At 40.0% G+C, this 21,795-nt stretch overlaps 2 protein-coding genes across 3 annotated transcripts in view; one reads left to right on the forward strand and one right to left on the reverse strand.

The window, feature by feature from the left end:
- The first annotated feature begins 1,078 nt into the window (after window positions 1-1,078).
- Window positions 1,079-17,358, forward strand: KLHL41 (kelch like family member 41). Its single transcript, XM_066345044.1, has 6 exons — window positions 1,079-2,259; window positions 6,101-6,258; window positions 6,379-6,486; window positions 8,183-8,368; window positions 10,972-11,118; window positions 17,014-17,358. The coding sequence occupies exons 1-6, from the start codon at window positions 1,150-1,152 to the stop codon at window positions 17,123-17,125; spliced, it is 1,821 nt and encodes a 606-aa protein (XP_066201141.1). The 5' UTR covers window positions 1,079-1,149; the 3' UTR covers window positions 17,126-17,358.
- FASTKD1 (FAST kinase domains 1) overlaps window positions 17,212-21,795 on the reverse strand; it is a 55,163-nt gene continuing 50,579 nt past the window's right edge. For both annotated transcript variants that reach the window (XM_066345042.1, XM_066345043.1), the window contains exon 15: window positions 17,212-21,488. In XM_066345042.1, coding sequence (XP_066201139.1) covers window positions 21,393-21,488 — 96 coding nt within the window. In that variant the 3' untranslated portion in view covers window positions 17,212-21,392. The remainder of the gene's footprint in view (window positions 21,489-21,795) is intronic.

Here is a 21,795-nt window from a genome sequence, read left to right on the forward strand (position 1 = left end):
TGTAAGTGTCTAATCACAGATCTGTACACCTGAAAGTATAATCTACAACTGTAAGTGAAAAATAAATTACTTAAAGAGAAAAACAATAGCAACCTTTGATATTACAGTATTGCTACACCCCCCCCCCGGGTTCAGAAAATGTGATAATATAATTTTGTAATAAAATATTTTATAAACAACTATATGATGCTACATATATATATATATAAAGATCAATGTTCTTTCAAACTATGCTTTCTGCATTCCATAATTAATATCTTTAGTGATCATGTCTGTATGTGGGCTTTTTATTTCCCTAGTATTGACTTTAAACTACTTTTTTTCTTATTTTGGTCTTGACTCATTTCATTTTACTTGCTTTATTATTGTTTGCCACACCAAATAATTTGTAGAGCAAGGCAAAGTGTGAATAAAACAATTTTATAATTTAATTCAATACTAATTATTGTTTTTCCACCTAATAAAGATTATTCAGAATGTCTTAGAAAATTAGCAGTTTCTTGGCATTTATTATTTCAACTACGATGAGGGTATTATTTTTAAAGTTTTTCTAAAACAACTCTTATAATACATAAGTAGAAGTCTTTTAAGTTTCCTGCTTCTAAAAGACAATTCTATATCTCGCTGTTTTAAGTTAAAAATAAAACTTTGTGAGTAAGAGTTATTGGAAAGGGGCTTTTGCTTATGAGTATTCAAATGAATTCACCTCATATTCTTGACCTTTGAATCATTAATCCAGATATCCAAGTAGCTTGCCACTAGACCATTTTTAGTGGACTGACTCATTTTTATGATTTAGTTTTCTGTTCAATAAACATTTTCTTGTGGTAGTCTTATTAGCATATATGCTTTATGTATTTTAAAGTTTTCCACTTCATTTAAATCTCTTGTTTCTTAGCTGTTTTCTTAGTGATCAAAAGTTTCAGTTGTTCCTTTCAATCTATAACAGCTGCAAGAACAACTCTTTCCAAACGAGCTCTCCTAAATTCCCGTTGTTAAGAGTTGGTATCTATATTTAGCCGGTGGGATTAAATTGCAAAGGCTTCAAGCTGGGCAAAGCACACTGATCTGCCTTTTTACAGCTAGACCTGTGTGCTGCGAGGAGCTGAGGCCTTCAGTGTCCCCTTCCTTACCCAGGTGACTCAAAAAATGGATTCCCAGCGGGAACTCGCAGAGGAACTGCGGCTTTACCAATCCACCCTTCTTCAGGATGGTCTAAAAGATCTCCTGGATGAGAAAAAATTCATCGATTGCACCCTAAAAGCTGGTGATAAAAGTATTCCTTGCCACAGACTGATTTTGTCAGCCTGTAGTCCTTACTTCCGTGAGTATTTCTTATCTGATATTGAAGAAGCAAAAAAAAAGGAGGTAGTACTCGATAACGTGGATCCTGCTGTACTGGATTTAATTATCAAGTACCTCTACTCTGCCAGCATTGATCTCAACGATGGAAATGTGCAAGATATTTTTGCATTGGCTAGCCGCTTTCAGATCCCCTCAGTGTTCACTGTCTGTGTGTCTTATCTTCAGAAAAGACTGGCTCCTGGTAACTGTCTAGCCATCCTAAGACTAGGACTTCTCCTTGACTGCCCAAGACTCGCCATCTCAGCCCGTGAATTTGTGTCTGATCGCTTTGTACAGATTTGTAAGGAAGAGGACTTCATGCAACTGTCTCCACAGGAACTGATCTCAGTCATTTCACACGACAGTCTAAATGTAGAAAAGGAAGAAGCAGTATTTGAGGCAGTGATGAAATGGGTGCGAACAGACAAAGAAAACAGGGTTAAAAGCCTTAATGAAGTGTTTGATTGTATCCGTTTTCGTCTTATGACAGAAAAATATTTTAAAGATTATGTTGAGAAAGATGATATAATTAAAAGCAATCCAGACCTCCAGAAAAAAATCAAAGTCCTCAAAGATGCTTTTGCAGGCAAACTCCCAGAACCTAGCAAAAATGCAGAGAAGGCTGGGACTGGTGAGATGAATGGAGATGTTGGTGATGAAGATTTACTTCCTGGTTACCTGAATGACATTCCCAGGCATGGAATGTTTGTCAAAGACCTCATCCTCTTGGTGAATGACACAGCCGCAGTGGCTTATGATCCCTCAGAAAATGAATGCTACCTTACTGCACTGGCTGAACAGATTCCCAGAAATCATTCCAGCATTGTTACCCAACAAAATCAAATATACGTTGTAGGAGGGCTATATGTGGATGAAGAAAATAAGGATCAACCTCTACAGTCATACTTCTTCCAGGTAAAAAGACTATTTTTATATAACTAGAGACATAAAGGAAAGGCTGATACTATCTGGTTAACTAATTTGTAAATTATTTAGGCTGGTTGCATTTTATTCTACTTAATGTCCTATTCGAGTCCAAAAACGCTATAATTGAACAGATTTTCTACCTTTTCCCAAGTTTCTTTGAACTAATTTGAAGTTCTTGGAGGTAGCATTTCATTTATTTATGGTTATTGCCTATTATAATTTCGCTTAAAACGAAAAGAACTTGTATGTATATTTTACACACTTTGTAAAAGGCGAAAGATTTATACGTTATGAAGAGAAACAAGAGTATTATTTTTACACACTTTGAATTACCTTCCAGGAAAAACTGCACAAGTGTCACTAATTTGAATTAACATTATTTAGAATTTTTATTTATAATAATATTTTTAGTTTATTTATTGGTGTTAGAGAGGAAGGGAGAGAGAGAAACAGAAACATCTATTTGTTCCTGTGTGTGCCCTGACTGGGGATCAAACCCACAACCTTTGCGTATGGGGATGATGCTCTAACCAACTGAGCTAGCCAGTCAGGGCACAATAATTTTTATATATGACAAATTATTACATTTATTTGGACAGAATTTTACTTAGACATTATTACAACTTCTGTTTTGTGAAACTACAGAAGTTTCCAAGAAAACAAATCCTAAACTAATAGACTCTTGTGGTTTGTTTGAAGAGAGTTTGTTTCATACTATCAACCCATTGTACATTATTGGTTTATGAAGGAATCAATGGTTTCACTTTTATCTTCAGTAATGCCAACACCAGTACTTTGGAGCTTACAGCTAGCTCGAGAGTCTGTTTGGGTAATACCTAGCTATGGCCTGGGACTTCTGGGCACTTGAGTTGGAAAGGCCAGAGATAAATGTAGAATGCCATACCACAGTAACTGTGTGCTTCACAGTATCTGAATACTGTGCCTTCACAAAATACTAAATTTAACCAGCTTTTTCTAATCTTGAAAAATGTAACAGTTCATGTTAATCATGCTTCTTAATTTTCAAAGTTGCACTGATGAATTGTATATGAAATATAAAAATAAAATAGAAGCTGTAATCATAAGTATTTGAATGCAGGCCAGAAAATTTCCTAAGCCATAACTTTAAATTCAGATAAATTTCAAAAAGGGCAACTTCAATTTAAAAGGCAATAATTATATCTAGGAAGTAAATATGACATCAAAACACATGCAGATACCCAGAAATCTTAGATCCAATACACTTACTTTCATTGATCCAGCTTCTCATTTCTGGTTCAAAAAACCTGCTTGATGTTTTTATAGCCACAAAAAGTTACACAAATTTGAAAGAGTCAACTCCCTGTCATTGCCTATGCCTTGCTCCTTTTAAAAAGACACTATTAGTAGAACAAAATGCCAAATAAAAACACCCAATCATAAAAGAGAGTTATGACTCATAAGAAAATATTGGTATGAGAAACTCAGGTCTTGCAATTTTCTGCTTGGTCACATCCATTTAAAATGTATTAAGTTAGGAGTAATATGACCTTTAATCATATACTGTAAATATGAGAAGTTTTTTTACATAGGTAAGAGAAGTTTTTTCATAGAATAGATTCATCAAATCTTTGAATAGCAGCACATCCTAAAATAATCTAGGTCCAAACCCTAATCTTAAGGATGAGGAAACTGGAGCCACAGAGGAGAAATAGTTTGACAGCGTACCTATCAAAGAGCCTGGCAGGCAGTCTACTATGCCCTATTAGGGGGTAGTATGGGCATGCAGACAGTACTGTATTACATGAACAGTAAACCCATCAGCATGGGGTTAGAATGGCCTCTGTTCCCATTTTAAAACAAAACCTATGGATTATGTAGCTTGCATTTGAATATCACTTAAAAGCTGTAAGGTTGGGGCCCTGGCCGGTTGGCTCAGCGGTAGAGCGTCGGCCTGGCGTGCGGGGTACCCGGGCTCGACTCCCGGCCAGGGCACATAGGAGAAGCGCCCATTTGCTTCTCCACCCCCCCCCCTCCTTCCTCTCTGTCCCTCTCTTCCACTCCCGCAGCCAAGGCTCCATTGGAGCAAAGATGGCCTGGGCGCTGGGGATGGCTCCCTGGCCTCTGCCCCAGGCGCTAGAGTGGCTCTGGTCTTGGCAGAGCGACCCCCCTGGAGGGACAGAGCATCGCCCCCTGGTGGGCAGAGCATCGCCTCTGGTGGGCGTGCCGGGAGGATCCCGGTCGGGCGCATGCGGGAGTCTGTCTGACTGTCTCTCCCCGTCTCCAGCTTCAGAAAAATACAAAAAAAAAAAAAAAAAAAAAGCTGTGAGGTTGGGCAAACTATTTAACCTTTCTGTGCCTCGATTTCCTCATCTATGAAATGGAGACAATAGAAGTACCTGTCCTGGAGGACTAAATGAGATTACCTGTGGAAACATTTAGTATGAACCCTGTGACAGCATCAAGACTCCATAAATGTTCATTATTATTTCTACCATACTACACACTACTTTCTTGATCAAAGGGTTTTTCAAAAATGAAAACATTAGTGATCACAATTTAGATATTGAAGTTAGTAAATGCAAAGCTAACAATGCACATGCTCATCTCATCTAGTCTTAATTAGTGTTTTGCTTTAACCAAGGTTAATAGACCAGATATAGACAGGCTTCCACAGGGACCCCTTCCTACACCACAGCCTTTGATATCTGCATGTTTCTGGCATCCAGTTATGCTGGGTTTTGTTCCTCTTTCTTCTGCTACATAGAAGTAGCACTAGAGAACTTAACAAATCTGTGACAGCACTACCTTCAAAGAGCAGTTCTCTTGTGCCTTGGTGTCCTAAATACAAAGTGGAAAATCTTTAAATTGCCAATAGTAAGTTGTAATAGTAATAGTAAGCTGAATTTGATGCCAGACATAGCAGAGTAACCTACCCTAAGGAATAGGTACTTAAGGGCTGTCTTAGGCTTGCAGAAGTGGCAGTAGCAAAAATAAGCAAGCCCTGGACAGGTTGCTCAGTGGATAGAGCGTCATCCCAGAATGCCAAGGTCACAGGTTCAATCCCTGGTCAGGAAACATATGAGAAGCAACCAATGAGTACACAATTAAGTGGAACAATAAATTGATGCTTTTCTCTCTCTCTCTTTCTCTCCTCCTTACCTGCACTTTTCTCTCTCTGTCAAATCCATGGAAAATTTAAATAAAAAAAGAAAAGAAATAAAAAGCAAAGTTACTACTTAATATAAAATTTAAGACAAAAGAAGGCTATTTCAATTGATTCTCAATAAAAGGCTAGGAGGTTATAGGGTATGACATCTGCCTACATCATAAAATAATAAAGCAAACCTAAAATTATTTGAAGGAAAGAAGACACTGCCTAATGATCCAGTTGACTGAGCGACAGGTCCAGCTGTCTCAGATGCCGGCTTGGGAAGCATGTTATATATAGCTTGCGGGGATCACTCACATACGTGATCCTCCCTGCAGTGAAAACCTCTTTCCCCGGTGTCCTAAAAGTATTATGATTCCTTGTTCACACCTGAGCAAGGCACTATGGGAAGAAAATTTGACAAGAAACCAGTCTTAACTAACTTCTGGTGACTATTTTATTCTCTTTCCTTTCTTGAAGTCCTATACAGTTTGGTTCTTTCAGCTGTTTTGGTAAGCCAAGTAGATTTTCTCATTGTTTTAGGTAATTTTAGGTAAAATATAACACTTTTAGATTATAGTTTTATTTTTACTTTGACTATCAATGAATTCTAAACAACACAAGTTATAGCATATTTTTTATTATATCTGTAACTTTTTCCTAACAAGCTCCAGAATTCTCATCCATTTTTTCTTTCAGCTTGATACTGTAGCATCTGAGTGGATTGGACTCCCACCTCTGCCTTCAGCAAGGTGTCTGTTCGGTCTGGGAGAGGTAGATGACAAAATCTACGTAGTCGCAGGCAAAGACCTTCAAACAGAGGCTTCGCTGGACTCAGTATTATGCTACGATCCTGTGTAAGTTAGCATGACATTCTCATTTCCTAAGCATTCAGGTTTTAAATGCCTATAACATTTATATTTATAGAAGCTGGAATTTACTGAAAGAATATAATTTCTATCCTCTTCTGATTTTAGGGCTACAAAATGGAATGAAGTAAAAAAACTTCCTATCAAAGTCTATGGCCATAGTGTAATTTCACATAAGGGGATGATATATTGTCTAGGAGGAAAGACAGATGACAAGTAAGTGCCCTGAAATCTCCTTGTGCTTTATATTCAAATGGCTTTTTATTACAAGAGTTCTTTCCTCCCCTCATTTAAATCTATATACTGAAATGGAAAATTTGGTTCTCACCCAGAATTCTTTGGAAATAAAATTTTAAAATAAAAATTTGAAAAGTTATTAGAGTATATTATAAATGATTTCATAATACCTCCAACATAAGCATTCTTACAGTAGAAAACAGCGTATTGGAGCACAATCAAGTATTTTATTTAGCTAATTTATAATTATATTTTAATACATTGAAACCAATAGGCTTTTTTATTCATTTAGTCCTAAGTAAATAAAAACTAAGTGTATTTCTTTAATTTAGAACTTAATTAACAATAGTGCATTAAAAATATCATGGATTTGTACTTTACATTCATAAGAGAAAATTTAGATAGGTGAGTTTAAAGATAAAAAGCATGGTGACTGAAAATAGGGCAGTTACTTCTTCAGAATTCCTGCTGCACAGCAATTGAAAATCACTGGTTTACAGAGCCAGAGTTCTTAAAATACATTTATAGCCTGACCAGGCGGTGGCGCAGTAGATAGAGCATCGGACTGGGATGCGGAAGGACCCAGGTTCCAGACCCCGAGGTCGCCAGCTTGAGTGCAGGCTCATCTGGTTTGAGCGAGGCTCACCAGCTTGGACCCAAGGTTGCTGGCTCCAGCAAGGGGTTTCTTGGTCTATTGAAGGCCCGCAGTCAAGGCGCATGTGAGAAAGCAATCAATGGTGTTGCAACGCGCAATGAAAAACTAATGATTGATGCTTCTCATCTCTCTCCATTCCTGTCTGTCCCTGTCTATCCCTCTCTCTGACTCACTCTCTGTCTCTGTAATAAATAAATAAATAAATAAATAAATAAATAAATAAATACATTTATATATTAATGATAGACTAAAATGAAATGAATCATAGTTCATATTTACATTTAAAATAGGTACAATCTCACCTAATTCTTTTTTAAGTTAACTGACTCATTCCTAGGATATTCAGATAATGATACTGTATAAACATTTTTGTTACTGAGGCACAATGAAGAGTTTATGACTTTTTCTTACTGTATTCATGTCTTCCTGTGAATTTAATAACAGGATTAAAATCTACTCTGCATGGTTACTAGGCTGTTGCTGAAAAAAAAAAAGGTAACCTGCTTTCCAGCAGTATAATTAAGTTATGAAATAGTTTTAGTCCTTACATCTGTGCTTGGTGGCATATGTTCTGATTAAGAATACTTTGGGGTTTTTCTGACCCTCTGCTGGACCACATATTTCATATGAGAAGGAAAGATAGATAACTCATGAGGATGCTTCTTTTTAAACAGGACGGTTCTAGCCCTGGCTGGATAGCTCAGTTGGTTGGAGCATTGTCCCGATATGCAAAGGTCGGGGGTTGGATCCTCGATCAGGGCACATGTGGGGACAGATAGATACTTCTGTCTCCCTCTCTAAAATCAATAAATAATATTTTTAATATATTTTTTTAGACTTTTTTCATTTTAGAGAGAGAGAGAAAGACAGAGAGAAGGGGGGAGGAGCAGGAAGCATCACCAGGCGACCTCAGCATTCCAGGTCGACGCTTTATCTACTGTGCCACCACAGGTCAGGCCAATAAAGAAATTTTTAAAAATAATTTTAAAAGGACCATTTTGTTGTCTTTTATGTTTACAGAAAGTGTACAAACAGGGTGTTTATCTACAACCCCAAAAAAGGCGACTGGAAAGACCTTGCTCCAATGAAAACCCCGCGCTCGATGTTTGGAGTGGCTGTCCATAAAGGCAAAGTGGTGGTTGCGGGAGGTGTCACCGAAGATGGGCTTTCAGCTTCAGTTGAAGCTTTTGACCTCACAACCAATAAGTGAGTTACTATATCTTACTGCAGCATATGAGTCACTCTACATTTTAAGTTGTAACTTTGGATAACTATTAAGCTTTCTAATTAGGATGTGGGGAGGAGGACAGGAAGGTGAGGATTAAAGAGAAAACCATCTTTCTTCATCTAGGTTTCTTTTCCTGTGACTGGGTGTAAAGATGCCTAACATTTTGATGCATTATATGTGTTTGTGATTTGGAATACATGACCCTCAGGGTATGTTAAAGTGCGTAATGTGTACTTGTTATTAACTTTGTGAATTTAGGCACTCAAAATGAACACTTCTGAATAATTATCTACACGTAGGAGGATACACATGTCTCTATACTTGTTCAATTTGAAATAGGTACTTTCTTTAGGATGAAAAGACCTCCACCCTAGCTCGTGGTATTTGTAAAGCATGAATGCTTCAGACGTCTCCTCTATCTTCCTTACAATATTCTTAGATTTTTCACTATAAACAAAAAACTTAAAAGCTTTAATTGGCCTGGCCCTGGCCGGTTGGCTCCATGGTAGAGCGTCGGCCTGGCGTGCGGAAGTCCTGGGTTCGATCCCCGGCCAGGGCACACAGGAGAGGCGCCCATCTGCTTCTCCACTCCTCCCTCTCTCCTTCCTCTCTGTCTCTCTCTTCCCCTCCCGCAGCCCAGGCTCCATTGGAGCAAAAGATGGCCCAGGTGCTGGGGATGGCTCCTTGGCCTCTGCCCCAGGCGCTAGAGTGGCTCTGGTCGCGACAGAACAACGCCCCAGATGGGCGGAGCATCGCCCCCTGGTGGGCGTGCTGGGTGGATCCCGGTCGGGCGCATGCGGGAGTCTGTCTCTCCCTGTTTCCAGCTTCAGGAAAAAAAAAAAAAAAAAAAGCTTTTGTTGGCCTACAGTTAATGTAAAAAGATGTTTAACAAATATTTATATAAAATTAGTCTTTTTCAAATTTTTGGGCTCACACATCTAGATGTATAGTGTTCATACTCCTAGTTTAGTAATGATGAAACAAATTAGAGTACTATTACTACTTTTTTAAGAAACTATGTATGCCTGATTACAAAATAGACTTTAGTATCTGAAAATTACAAGGGGCTTCTATGGATAGGACTTAAACGAGCATTAAAAATCCTGATTCTGGCCCTGGCTGGTTGGCTCAGCGGTAGAGCGTCGGCCTGGCGTGCGGGGGACCCGGGTTCGATTCCCGGCCAGGGCACACAGGAGAAACGCCCATTTGCTTCTCCACCCTCCCTTCTTTCTCTCTGTCTCTCTCTTCCCCTCCTGCAGCCGGGGCTCCATTGGAGCAAGGATGGCCCGGGCGCTGGGGATGGCTCCTTGGCCTCTGCCCCAGGTGCTGGAGTGGCTCTGGTCGCGGCAAAGCGACGCCCCGGAGGGGCAGAGCATCGCCCCCTGGTGGGCAGAGCGTCGGCCCTGGTGGGCGTGCCTGGTGGATCCCGGTGGGCTCATGCAGGAGTCTGTCTGTCTCTCCCCATTTCCAGCTTCAAAGTAAAAAAGAAAAAAAAGAAAAAAAAATCCTGATTCTGCCCTGGCCGATTGGCTCAGTGGTAGAGCATCAGCCTGGCGTGCAGGAGTCCAGGGTTCAATTCCCCTCCAGGGCACACAGGAGAAGCGCCCATTTCTTCTCCACCCCTCCCCCTCTCCTTCCTCTGTCTCTCTCTTCCTCCCCTCCTGCAGCCAAGGCTCCATTGGAGCAAAGTTGGTCTGAGCGCTGAGGATGGCTCCATGGCCTCTGCCTCAGGTGCTGGAATGGCTCTGGTTGCAGCAGAGCAACGCCCCAGATGGGCAGAGCATCGCTCTCTGGTGGGCATGCCGGGTGGATCCCGGTCGGGTGCATGCGGGAGTCTGATTGCCTCCCCGTTTCCAACTTCAGGAAAAAAAAAAAAAAATCCTGATTCTGAAGACTATAATATGGGTAAACTCATGATACAGAAAGTTAAAGAAACAGCACACCAAATTGTAAATATGTTCTTAGTTTTGTTCAGCTATATGTATGGATGTTTATATTTAAATGTATGCTTTTATAAAAATGACAAAATTAACTTGACTTGTGGTGGCACAGTGGATAAAGAGTTGACCTGGAATGCTGAGGTCGCCAGTTTGAAACCCTGGGCTTGCCTGGTCAAGGCACATATGGGAGTTGATGCTTCCTGCTCCTCTCCCCTTTCTCTCTCTTTCTCTCTCCTCTCTCTCTCAAAATGAATAAAATCTAAAAAAAAAAAAACAAAAAAAAAAACGACAAAATTACACCATAATGTTGCTTATGATTACATCTGAAGGGTGTGATCATAGGGGATATTTGTTTCCTCTACACCTTTCTGTATTCCAGATTTTCTACAATATTACTATATGATTCTTATAATTAGGATAGTCATACTGAGAGCTTTATAGCTAATCTGGCTACATCTTTCACATAAAGGAATAATATTTAGATTTTTCTAGTAGCAAACAATCTTCTAATCTCAGGTGCCTATGCTACTTGAATTTCTTTGGGACGATTACCTGTAATTGTTCAGTAAATACATTTGGCTTTTCTTTTTAATTTGGAATTTCTTTAAGTTTTACATTGACTACATTTTTAATAACCCCAGATGGGAAACGATGCCCGAATTCCCCCAGGAGAGAAGCTCCATCGGCCTGGTCAGCCTGGCTGGGGCCCTGTACGCCATCAGCGGCTTCGCCATGGTCCAGCTGGAGTCCAAGGAGTTTGCACCCACCGAAGTCAATGACATATGGAAGTAAGTGTTCTTCATTCCGATTTTCTGAGCCAAATATCAACTCAGATAAGTGATCATTGATAAAAATAAACAATTTTTAAGTAAATAGAAAGGCCAGACTTTCCCAACATATAAGCTACTTATTGGTGGTAGACTCTTGGAACCTAATTGAACTTTTGCACATGTCACTTACTTGATCATGTGCTACTTCGAATTAGCTGCGAGTGAGTTTGGGAAAGAACTTATTTCGACCTGTTTCTTAATCAACGAAATGAGAATTGAACTGGTCCTTTATGCTCCATTCCAACTCTTAAAATGCAATGCTCTAGGCATCCACAGAGCAAAGGCTACTTCCAAACCACTTATGTTTATACCAGAAGGTACTTTAATTTTTTTTATTTTATTTTTTTACAGAGACAGAGAGAGAGTCAGAGAGAGGGATAGACAGGGACAGACAGACAGGAACGGAGAGATGAGAAGCATCAATCATTAATTTTATGTTGCGCGTTGCGACACCTTAGTTGTTCATTGATTGCTTTCTCATATGTGCCTTGACCGCGGGCCTTCAACAAACCGAGTAACCCCTTGCTTGAGCCAGCGACCTTGGGTCCAAGCTGATGAGCTTTTGCTCAAACCAGATGAGCCCGTGCTCAAGCTGGCGACCTCAGGGTCTCAAACCTGGGTCCTTCTGCATCCCAGTCCGACGCTCTATCCACTGCACCACTGCCTGGTCAGGCAGAAGGTACTTTAATTTCCTAAGAAAACAGAGTTATAAAGAAATATTTAACATCTTGAGTCTTCCATGAATTGATTAATTCTGTTTTAAATCTAACTTAAGTGATTTTACAAAAAAAGTTGAGGATTCAGTTACAAAAGCTTTTATAGAAAGAAAAAAGTAAGAAGTAGCAATCCATTTTACCTTCTGGATAAGTGTAAGTTGAGTCACATAAGCCTGGGGCAGAGTGTATAGTATATACAGTGTGTCCGTAAAGTCATGGTGCACTTTTGACTGGTCACAGGAAAACAACAAAAGACGATAGAAATGTGAAATCTGCACCAAATAAAGGAAAACTCTCCCAGTTTCATACCTATTCAGTGCAGTTCGATGTGGGCTCACGCACAGATTTTTTAGGGCTCCTTAGGTAGCTATCCCGTATAGCCTCTACAGACTCCTCACTGACTGATGGCCTACCAGAACGGGTTTCTCCACCAAACTGCCAGTTTCCTTCAACTGCTTATCCCATCGAGTAATGTTATTCCTATGGTGCTTTGTTATAAACGCGCCAATATTCACGTTGCACTTTGGTCACGGATTCAATTTGAGCGAGCCACAGAACACACTGAACTTTCCTCTGTACCGTCCACAGCTCGACTGGCATGGCCATGGGCTGCTCCGCTGTATACATGGTGTTACATCATCATCTGCGCATGCGCACATGCTGCCACATCACCCTACAGAAACTGGGAGGGTTTTCCTTTTATTTGGTGCAGATTTCACATTTCTATCATCTTTTGTTGCTTTCCTGTGACAGGTCAAAAGTGCACCATGACTTTATGGACACACTGTAGATGTCTGGTCACCATCAGAAAACCACGTGTCTGCCGAAAGGCACCTGCTGCCTTCAGCCCAGGCACTGTGCTGCTGATCTAAGTTTACATGACATAGATCTCAGTTGCCTGCGGTGAGCATAGTGAGTTCATGCTGTGCACTCATCCAGAAACTGTCAAACTTATGATTTCCCTCTTAGCTTAAAGGCCAGCCCTTATTCCCACGTCTGGATGCCCTTACTTGGCCTGTTACCAGATTGTCCTGAGCCTTGGTATCTCCTGGGAACTTCTTAGAAATGCAGAATCCCAGGCCCCACCCAGACTTAATCAGAATCAGCATTTTAACACAATTCCCTGGTGATTTACTTGCATATTCAAGTTTACAGATACAGCTTTGGAAGGGTGATCAGTGAAGGCATAGCACTAAGCTGGAAAGTGAAACGTGGGTATTATTCATTCTGCACCTGGGCCAGCACATGCCTCATTCTCAGCTGGTGAACTGGAAGGTTAAAAAGCCAGTAGCTTCACCAAACAATTATTTTGTACATCCATCATTTCCTTATGTTGTTATAATAGTAACTAGCATATAAAAGAGCAAGAAAAAAGTAGCTATAAGAGAAAGTTAACTATTACCCCTCTTTCCTCAAAAAAAGAAAGGAACTGGAGATTTTCAGGAAGGAAAGAGGCTAGATTTAGCAAGACAGTAAGATGGGGACAGTCTGGAAGCAAAAGAAAAAAGGATGAAACAACGATGGTTGGGAAGGTTAGGGGTTCTCCAAAATAGGGGTAGGAACCAAGAAGGAATGGATAGTGATTCTCAACCCTGGCTGCATATTAAAATCATAAGGGATGCTTTTAAAATATACAAGTACCTAGGACTTAATACAGAATAGTTAAACCTGACTTTCTGGAGTTAGGGCCTGGGCATCACTAGGTTCTAAAATCTTCACAGGTGATTCTAATATGCATCCAGCCACCCACACTAAGTAATGAAGGGTGCTGTCTCAGCTGAACCCCACATGAGCCACTCTGGTTCCTAATGGTGGTCAAAAGCCAAGTTGCTTCAACAGGGGTCAGCAAAGAAAAGTACAGCATCTTTTACTAAAAGTAGCTCTTATCTTGCTGAGGGGAGCCTGAAAAAGGGATCCTCTATGATTAGGGTCTATTTTACAATTAGGGCAGTGGCTCCCAAACTTGCTTGCTCATTAGAATCCCCTAGGGAGCTTCAAAAAATACTGGCACTTGGCCTGACCTGTGGTGGCACAGTGGATAGGGCGTCAGCCTGGAACGCTGAGGTTGCCGGTTTGAAACCCTGGGCTTGCCTGGTCGGGGCATGTATGGGAGTTGATGCTTCCTGCTCCTCCCCCCTTCTCTCTCTCTCTCTGAAATAAATAAATAAATAAATAAATAATCTAAAAAAAAAAATACTGACACTCTGTTGTACCTCTCGATTGTGTTTTAATTGATCTTGAGTATGGTTTGGGCTTTGAAACTTTCAAAAGATCCCCGGATGATTCTAATGTGCTGACAGGTTTGGGAGCCACTGCACTGGGGAAAGGCAAGAGGGGCATTCATCATTATCTGCTTGGCTGTAAATTTTTAAATTAAGGTACTGGTATTTTCCATTTGAGTAATAAAATCTAGAACAGTGATTCTCAAACCTTGCTGTGTATTAGAATCACTCAGAGAACTTTTAAAAAATCTTCATGCCCAGCCCATACTCCAATACCAATCTCGGGGTGGGAACCCAGGCATTAATATTTTTAATGCCTCCAAGTGGCTCCAGTGTGCACTTAAATTTGAGAACCAGCCTGACCAGGCAGTGGCGCAATGGAAGGAGTGTCAGACTGGGACACAGAGGACCCAGGTTCGAGACCCCGGGTCACCAGCTTGAGTGTGGGCTCATCTGGCTTGAATGCAAGTTCACCAGCTTGAGCATGAGGTTGCTGGCTTGAGTGTGGGATCATAGACATGACCCCATGGTCACTGGCTTGAGCCCAAAAGTAGCTGGCTTGAAGCCCAAGGTCCCTGGCTTGAGCCCAAAGTTGCTGGCTTGAACAAGGGGTCACTTGCTCTGCTGTAGCCCTCTGGGTCAAGGCATATATGAGAAAGCAATCAGTGAACAACTAAGGATACAAAGGAGCCGCAATGAAGAATTAATGCTTCTCATCTCTCTCCCTTCCTGTCTCTCTCTCTGTCTCTGTCACACACACACACACACAAAATTGAGAAATAGTGATCTGCAGCGGTCCCCAAAGCACCTGGGTGTTCGACCAATATGCAAATTCTCAGGTTTCACCTCAGACCTGGAGGTAGGGCCCAGAAATCTATATGACTTGGTTGAAAGCCACTGATCTGTTGAAAGTGTATACCCACTTGCCCTCAGCTACCTAGTGAATCTCTAGTCACTTATGCAGAGATGTAGAAAAAAGGTAAACACTATCGGTACAAATATAACTGCCAGGTAGCAACCCTTTTAAGCCTCATTTAACCTCAACCTCTTACTGCTTAAATGTGGTCACTCTTTCATTAGTCATTTAAAACCATTATCTCTTAATTTGCTGCCCCAAATTTTGTTTAGATAATTAAGGTTCTTCCCTTTATTAGGAAAACATTTTTTCCTACTTCTCTCTATATAAAAATCACTTGCTGGCCCTGGCCGGTTGGCTCAGTAGTAGAGTGTTGGCCCAGTGGATGGATGTCCTGGGTTCGATTCCTGGTCAGGGCACATAGAAGTGACCATCTGCTTCTCCCCCTCTTCCCCCCTCTTCTCCTCCCACAGCCATGGCTCAATTGGTTCAAGCAGGTTGGCCCCAGGCACTGAGGAAAACTCCCTGAAGCCTCTGCCTCAGGTGCCAAAAATAGCCCAGTTGCCAAGTAACAGCCCTAGATGGGCAGAGCATCACTGCTCAGTAGGGATTGCCAGGTGGATCCCACTTGGAGTGCCTGCAGGAATCTGTCTGTGTCTGTCTCCCCTACTAGCTCTTAAAAAAAAATCACTTGGTGCACAGTACAACTGTTGAGACTTAACTTTGGATCATTGAAGAAATTAAGTCAGATAATGAATACCTTACATAGGCATCAGCTGATTTTAAAATTATTTTAAATCTCATTCATTCATCATACAATAATTTTGGGTATTTCCTTATGCCAAGTAATGATTGCTTCTGGAGCAGAGAATATTCTAAGGTGAATAAGGTATCATATTTGTCCTCAAATACCTTTGAGGTTTTTGAGGACATAAATATTGACAGAGGGGATTAAAACAATAATTGCTATAATAGAGACTATATAAAAGGCAATGTGAGAAATAAAGAGAAAGCAATAAACTCTGCTTGACAAGGCAAGAAAGGCTTCACAGAGAGGGCAGCATTTAGGAGTTTCTTGTGCAAGAAGATAAAAGTATTCCAGGCACCAGGCAGAATTCATAAAATTCAAAGGAATTCAAGTTGTCTGTATCTTTATAACGCTGAAAATTCAGAGGGAATACACAGATTTTACCTAACATCAAGTGCAATCTAAGAGTAGTACTCACACATGTCAATAAAGGGGAAAGAAAACAAACCCACTAGTTGGGTTCTGTGCTGAGCATTATTAGTGTATGCGGACAATTGAAATCATAATCAAGGCAACTAACAGTCCCTTCTTGTCCCAGTACTTACTCTTAATGTAGAATCTGTTGACCTTGACTCATAAAAACCAGCCATATTTATCAGTCCAAAAGTGAATGATTAATTGCCTGCATATTACTCCGCAACTCTGGACAGTCTCTGGTTCCCAGAGAAGGCTTAACTGCCTAAGCATCCAGATTAAATACCCTGGCAGTCATTCAGATATTGCTCATTCAAAAGATGCATATTGCCTGGCCAGGTGGTGGCACAGTGGATAGAGCATCGGACTGGGAGGCAGAGGACCCAGGTTCGAGACCTCGAGGTTGCCAGCTTGAGCGCGGGCTCATCTGGTTTGAGCAAAGCTCACCAGCTTGGACCCAAGGTCGCTGGCTCGAGCAAGGGGTTCCTCGGTCTGCTGTAGCCCCACGGTCAAGGCACATATGAGAAAGCAATCAATGAACAACTAAGGTGTCTCAACGAAAGACTGATGATTGATGCTTCTCATCTCTCTCCGTTCCTGTCTACCTGTCCCTGTCTATCCCTCTCTCTGACTCTCTCTCTCTCTCTCTCTGTAAAAAATTTTAAAAAATGCATATTTTGGGAAGAATTCAAGTTTTATTCTACACTAGCCAGGGGTATCCTCCTCCAGCTAAGAGCCAGTTGGATTTCTCAAAGATCCATATTTGTATATTTAACACATCAAGAACTAGCCCCTTAAAAACTGCTTATTGACTATGTACTACTTTTTCTCCACCAGGTATGAAGATGACAAAAAGGAATGGGCTGGGATGTTGAAGGAAATACGTTATGCTTCAGGAGCTAGTTGCCTTGCAACACGTTTAAATCTCTTCAAACTGTCTAAACTCTAAACAAGAAGGTGAAAAGAACATAACAGATTGGGAGGTGGTTTTTTTGGATAATAGGGCTTTAATTTATTCTGTTTTTTAAAAGCCTATACGGATTCATGTAGAAATTATTCACTAAGTTATTGTCCAAGAGGTTCGCAGTGGGTATCAAAACCTCAATGTCACTGAATCTTCTGTGTAATGATCAGAGCTTAAGACCATTTTCTAATGGAAATTAAATATTAACTCGAAAACTGTTTCTTTTGAGATCCCTCAATCAATCAATCAATCAATCAATCATAAAGCAGGTTCCTAAATTTGAGTTGCTAATCCTTTCATTTGCATGGTTAGGATAACTTTACACACGTTTACTTTTACAAATGAAATTGGAGAATGAGATATGTACATCTACAGTTTTTTAAATGTTTAAAACATGAAAAATCTTCCCTCATGTTTCAAGATATGACAAGAATCCTGTGCATTATATTAAAGATTACAAGCCATGAGACTTTGGGAATGCTCCTCATTTGAAGGAGAAAAGTCTCTTAAGTAGTCAAATTCAAGTGGTCTTTTTTTTTCCATTCTTTTTGAGACACGTATACAGTCTGTGATTTAAATCAATTTATTTTTAATTTAAAGCCAGCCAATCACAGTTTTCAAGCCATTAACTAAAATTATCTGTAGTAGGAGGGTGGGAAAGTACCCTTAAACTGCTGAGGCAGAAGTTGGGGCCAGTGGATGGTGTGCAGGAGGGTGTGTATTCACTGGTTTACCTAATTTCCACAAAAGAGCTATTTGAAATTTTCTGAAAGAAAGGTGCTGTGGTGGGATAGCTCAGTTGGGTAGAGCACCATCCTGAAATGCAGAGGTTACCAGCTCAATCCCCAGTCAGGGCACATACAGGAACAGATTGATGTTCCTGTCTTTCTCTCCCTCCCTCTTTTGCTAAAATCAATCAATAAATTTTTTTTAAAAAAAGGTGATTATATTATTCCATTTTTGGAGATATAAGACCCTTATATTCAAGCTGTTTGTTCTTAGTGTATACAGGGTGGGGCAAAAGTAGGCTTATAGTTGTTCATATGGAAAATAATACAATAATAAATAATAATATAAAAATAAATTGTTTTGCATACTCCCAACTATGAAACTAATTTTGCCCCACCCTGTATATTGTAAGTTGACTTGTAAGTCTGTCCACAACCATCACATTTAACTTCCTCCAATCATCAACTAATCATGGCTTATAGGTCTCACATGCTTTCATAGACATGCTTAACATCTATCCTGACATATGTTATTTCCTGAAAAACCTGACTTGGGACTGATTTGGAGCAGTCTATGGTTGGGGAGAGTGCTGAACTATGTAGACATGATATTAAGTTGTAAAATAATGCTTTGGGATGGTGAAGATGCTCTGGAATTAGATAATGGTGATGATGAGTGCACAATCTTGTGAATGTACTAAAAACCACTGAAATGTACACTTTTTAAAAGGGTGGATTTTGTGGTACAGTATGTGAATTACATCTTAATGAAAAAAATGCTTTTGCTTACAACAATCCCAGTTATTTAGACAGAAAAATCATCAAACAAAAATATAAATACATATATATATATATATAAATACAAATACACACACACACACACACACACACACACACACACCTCATTTGAATCAGGCAGCCTAGAGAAAGGAGAGGAAGAGATGTGGTACAGGAGTCAGATTACATGTAACAATAAGTGAAAGGTCTATCAGGATCATTTAATGAAGATTCCTATGTATCTAAAATATGCAAAACCTGGGTTTTCATTTATATCCAGTTTATGACCCTTATCAGTCTACTTTATAACTCTCACCAATCTAATGATTTTTTTTTTTTTTTTTTGGTAATCATTTGCTTGGGAAATAGGACACATTTATAAAATGGATTATAAACATATAGTACTTAGCATATCAGCTAATAGAAATGAGTAGCATGAAGAAATTCGGAATTAGGGAGACTAGGTCAGGAGACATCTTTCATTTGCTTACTGTTCTTTTTTTTCTTTTTTAATGTTAACTTTACTGATTTTAGAGTGAGAAGAAGGGAAAAGGAGAGAAAGAGACAGGAACATCAATCTGCTCCTGTAGGTGCTCTGCCAGGGATCGAATCAGCAACCTCTGTGCTTCCTGATGATGCTCTAACCAGTCAAGCTATCTGGCCAGGGCTGCTTACTGTTCTGATTCTGTTTGCCACAAAAGGTTCTGTGAAGTTCACATTTTGCAAAATCATTAAGAATTGGAGCTCAAGTCATGCAAAATAATTGGATATTTTAAACAAGCACTTTAAACCTAAACTAAAATGCTTTCTCTACTTGGCTTCTAGGAAGTATTATTACCTATGACTTTTCCTTCTACCTCATTGGCCACTCCTATCCAGTCTCCTTTACTTCTCTTGGTCCTCTTCTTCTTGAACTCTTTGTGTTGGAGCACCCAAAGCTCAGTCCTCAGACCTCTCCTCCATTCACACCTTCCTCTAATCACAGTTTAGTGATTTCTTCTAGTCTCATCACATTAAATACTGCTGACAACTTCCAAATTTATATCTGGAGCCTGAACCTCTCTCCTGACCCCAAACTCACTTATTTAAGTGCCTATTTGCTATCTGCACTGAGATGTTTAAAAGGCATCACAAAATCAGTATGTCTAAAACCAAACTCGTGACCCTCACCCCCTCCACCACCTCCCACCTTCCTCTTCCCATGGCCTTCCTCATCTCAGTCAATGGCAATAACATCTTTTCAGTTGCTCAGGACAAAAATGTAGAGTTATCCTTAACACCTCTCTTTTCTTCATACCTCATATCCAATCACTGTGCAAATTCTATTGCCTCTGTCTTCAAAACACATTTAAAAAATCTGACCACTTCTCATTACCTCCACTGCCACTACCCTTTCTAAGCCACCATTCATTTCTTGTCTGGATTATTGCAATGACCTTCTAATGGGTCTCCCGGCTTATACATTTGCCCCGCTGCAGTCTTTTCTCAACAGAGCAGTCAGAGTGATCCTGTTAAAAAATGAATTCTTTATTCCTTTGCTAGAAACTCTCCAATAGTCTCTCATCTCACTCAGAGATCATATATATTTGACTCTGTAATCTACCTTTTCTTTTATTATATGTCCAACCACTTGTTCTGCTCTAGCCACAATAGATTCCTTGTTACTTTCAAACATGTCAGACACAGTCCTACATCATCCCTCTGCCTGGAGTACTCTACTACCCGACAGCCTCACCTCTTTAAGTTTTTACTCAAATGATAACCTCATAAGTCTTTTCCAGATCACTCTATATAAAAAGACACCCACCCACAATATTCCTGTTCCCTCCTCTGAATTATTCTCCACAGCACTTAATATTACCTAAGGTACATTTTATTCATTTATTTTGTTTCACTCCACCCTACCTGGAAGATGCGGTGTATTCATGATGTATTCTCAGTATCTAAAACAGTACTCAAAGATGAACTGTAGCCTGACCTGTGGTGGTGCAGTAGATCAAGCGTAGACTTGGAATGCTGAGGTTGCCAGTTCAAAACCCTGGGCTAGCCAAGTCAAGGCACATATGGGAGTTGATGCTTCCTGCTCCTCCCCTCTTCCCTCTCTCTCTGTCTCTCTTCTTTAAAATGAATAAAAAATTTTTTAAAAATTAAAAAATAAATAAATAAAAGAAGAAGTCGGCTAGGCTTTAAAAAAAAAAGGATGAACTGTAAACTATTTAAGTTTCTTAAATGCTATATGTCTTTTATGTTAAGAATTTTAAACAATTTCCCAATCAGACAGTGAAGAAGGTATTCCATTTTAAAATGTCTATTTATTTTAATAGGGATTCAATTGACCTTGAAACCAGTCAATTCTAGATTTTTTTTTATTTTTATTCAGAGACAGAGAGTCAGAGAGAGGAATAGATAGGGACAGACAGGAATGGAGAGAGATGAGAAGCATCAATCATCAGTTTTACATTGTGACACCCTAGTTCTTCATTGATTGCTTTCTCATATGTGCCTTGACCACGGGCCTTCAGCAGACCGAGTAACCCCTTGCTCGAGCCAGTGACCGTGGGTCCAAGCTGGTGAGCTCGGGGTCTTGAACCTGGGTCCTCAGCATCCCAGTCCGACGCTCTATCCACTGCGCCACCGCCTGGTCAGGCATCAGTCAATTCTATATTATTTAACTGAGTTAGGCCACTTAATTAAAATGAGTTCATATATAACACAACAGGATAACTAATTTTAAATAAAAACTACAATTATGATTTGCCATCTCCAAATACACGTTCTCTCAGGTATTCCATCCGAGCATCCTTTGTTGACAGTGCCATTGAATTCCATTCAAAATGAGGGATCTGTAAAATAAGTAGCATAGTTTGAATGAAAATAGTAAGGTAACAACAAAAAAATATCAGGGAGGACTTTTATGCACTAATGAGCATAGCTATAGGAACCCTAAGAAATTAGTTTATATAAACATAGACTTTGATCCCTTTTTTGGAAGCCTAGTGAGTCCTTCTTCCAGGCAAAGCCCAGAAGACAGTTTCTTCTGCATAACTCCTTTTCTTCTCCTGTTCCTATAATACCAACACTGGACAATTTTTCCTAGGGACCTTTCCTATATTCATACTCGAGCCTTTTTCTCTTATAACTCTATCCATC

This window comes from Saccopteryx leptura, chromosome 7 (genome assembly GCF_036850995.1).
Source record: "Saccopteryx leptura isolate mSacLep1 chromosome 7, mSacLep1_pri_phased_curated, whole genome shotgun sequence".
NCBI lineage: Eukaryota > Metazoa > Chordata > Mammalia > Chiroptera > Emballonuridae > Saccopteryx > Saccopteryx leptura.

Excerpts from the sequence above, each read along its gene's own strand:
- KLHL41 (XM_066345044.1), top strand. The coding sequence starts at position 1,150 with ATGGATTCCCAGCGGGAACTCGCAGAGGAACTGCGGCTTTACCAATCC. Across the intron at positions 6,487-8,182 it reads GGAGGAAAGACAGATGACAA|AAAGTGTACAAACAGGGTGT; the intron begins GTAAGTGCCCTG and ends TTATGTTTACAG. Across the intron at positions 11,119-17,013 it reads GAAGTCAATGACATATGGAA|GTATGAAGATGACAAAAAGG; the intron begins GTAAGTGTTCTT and ends TTTCTCCACCAG.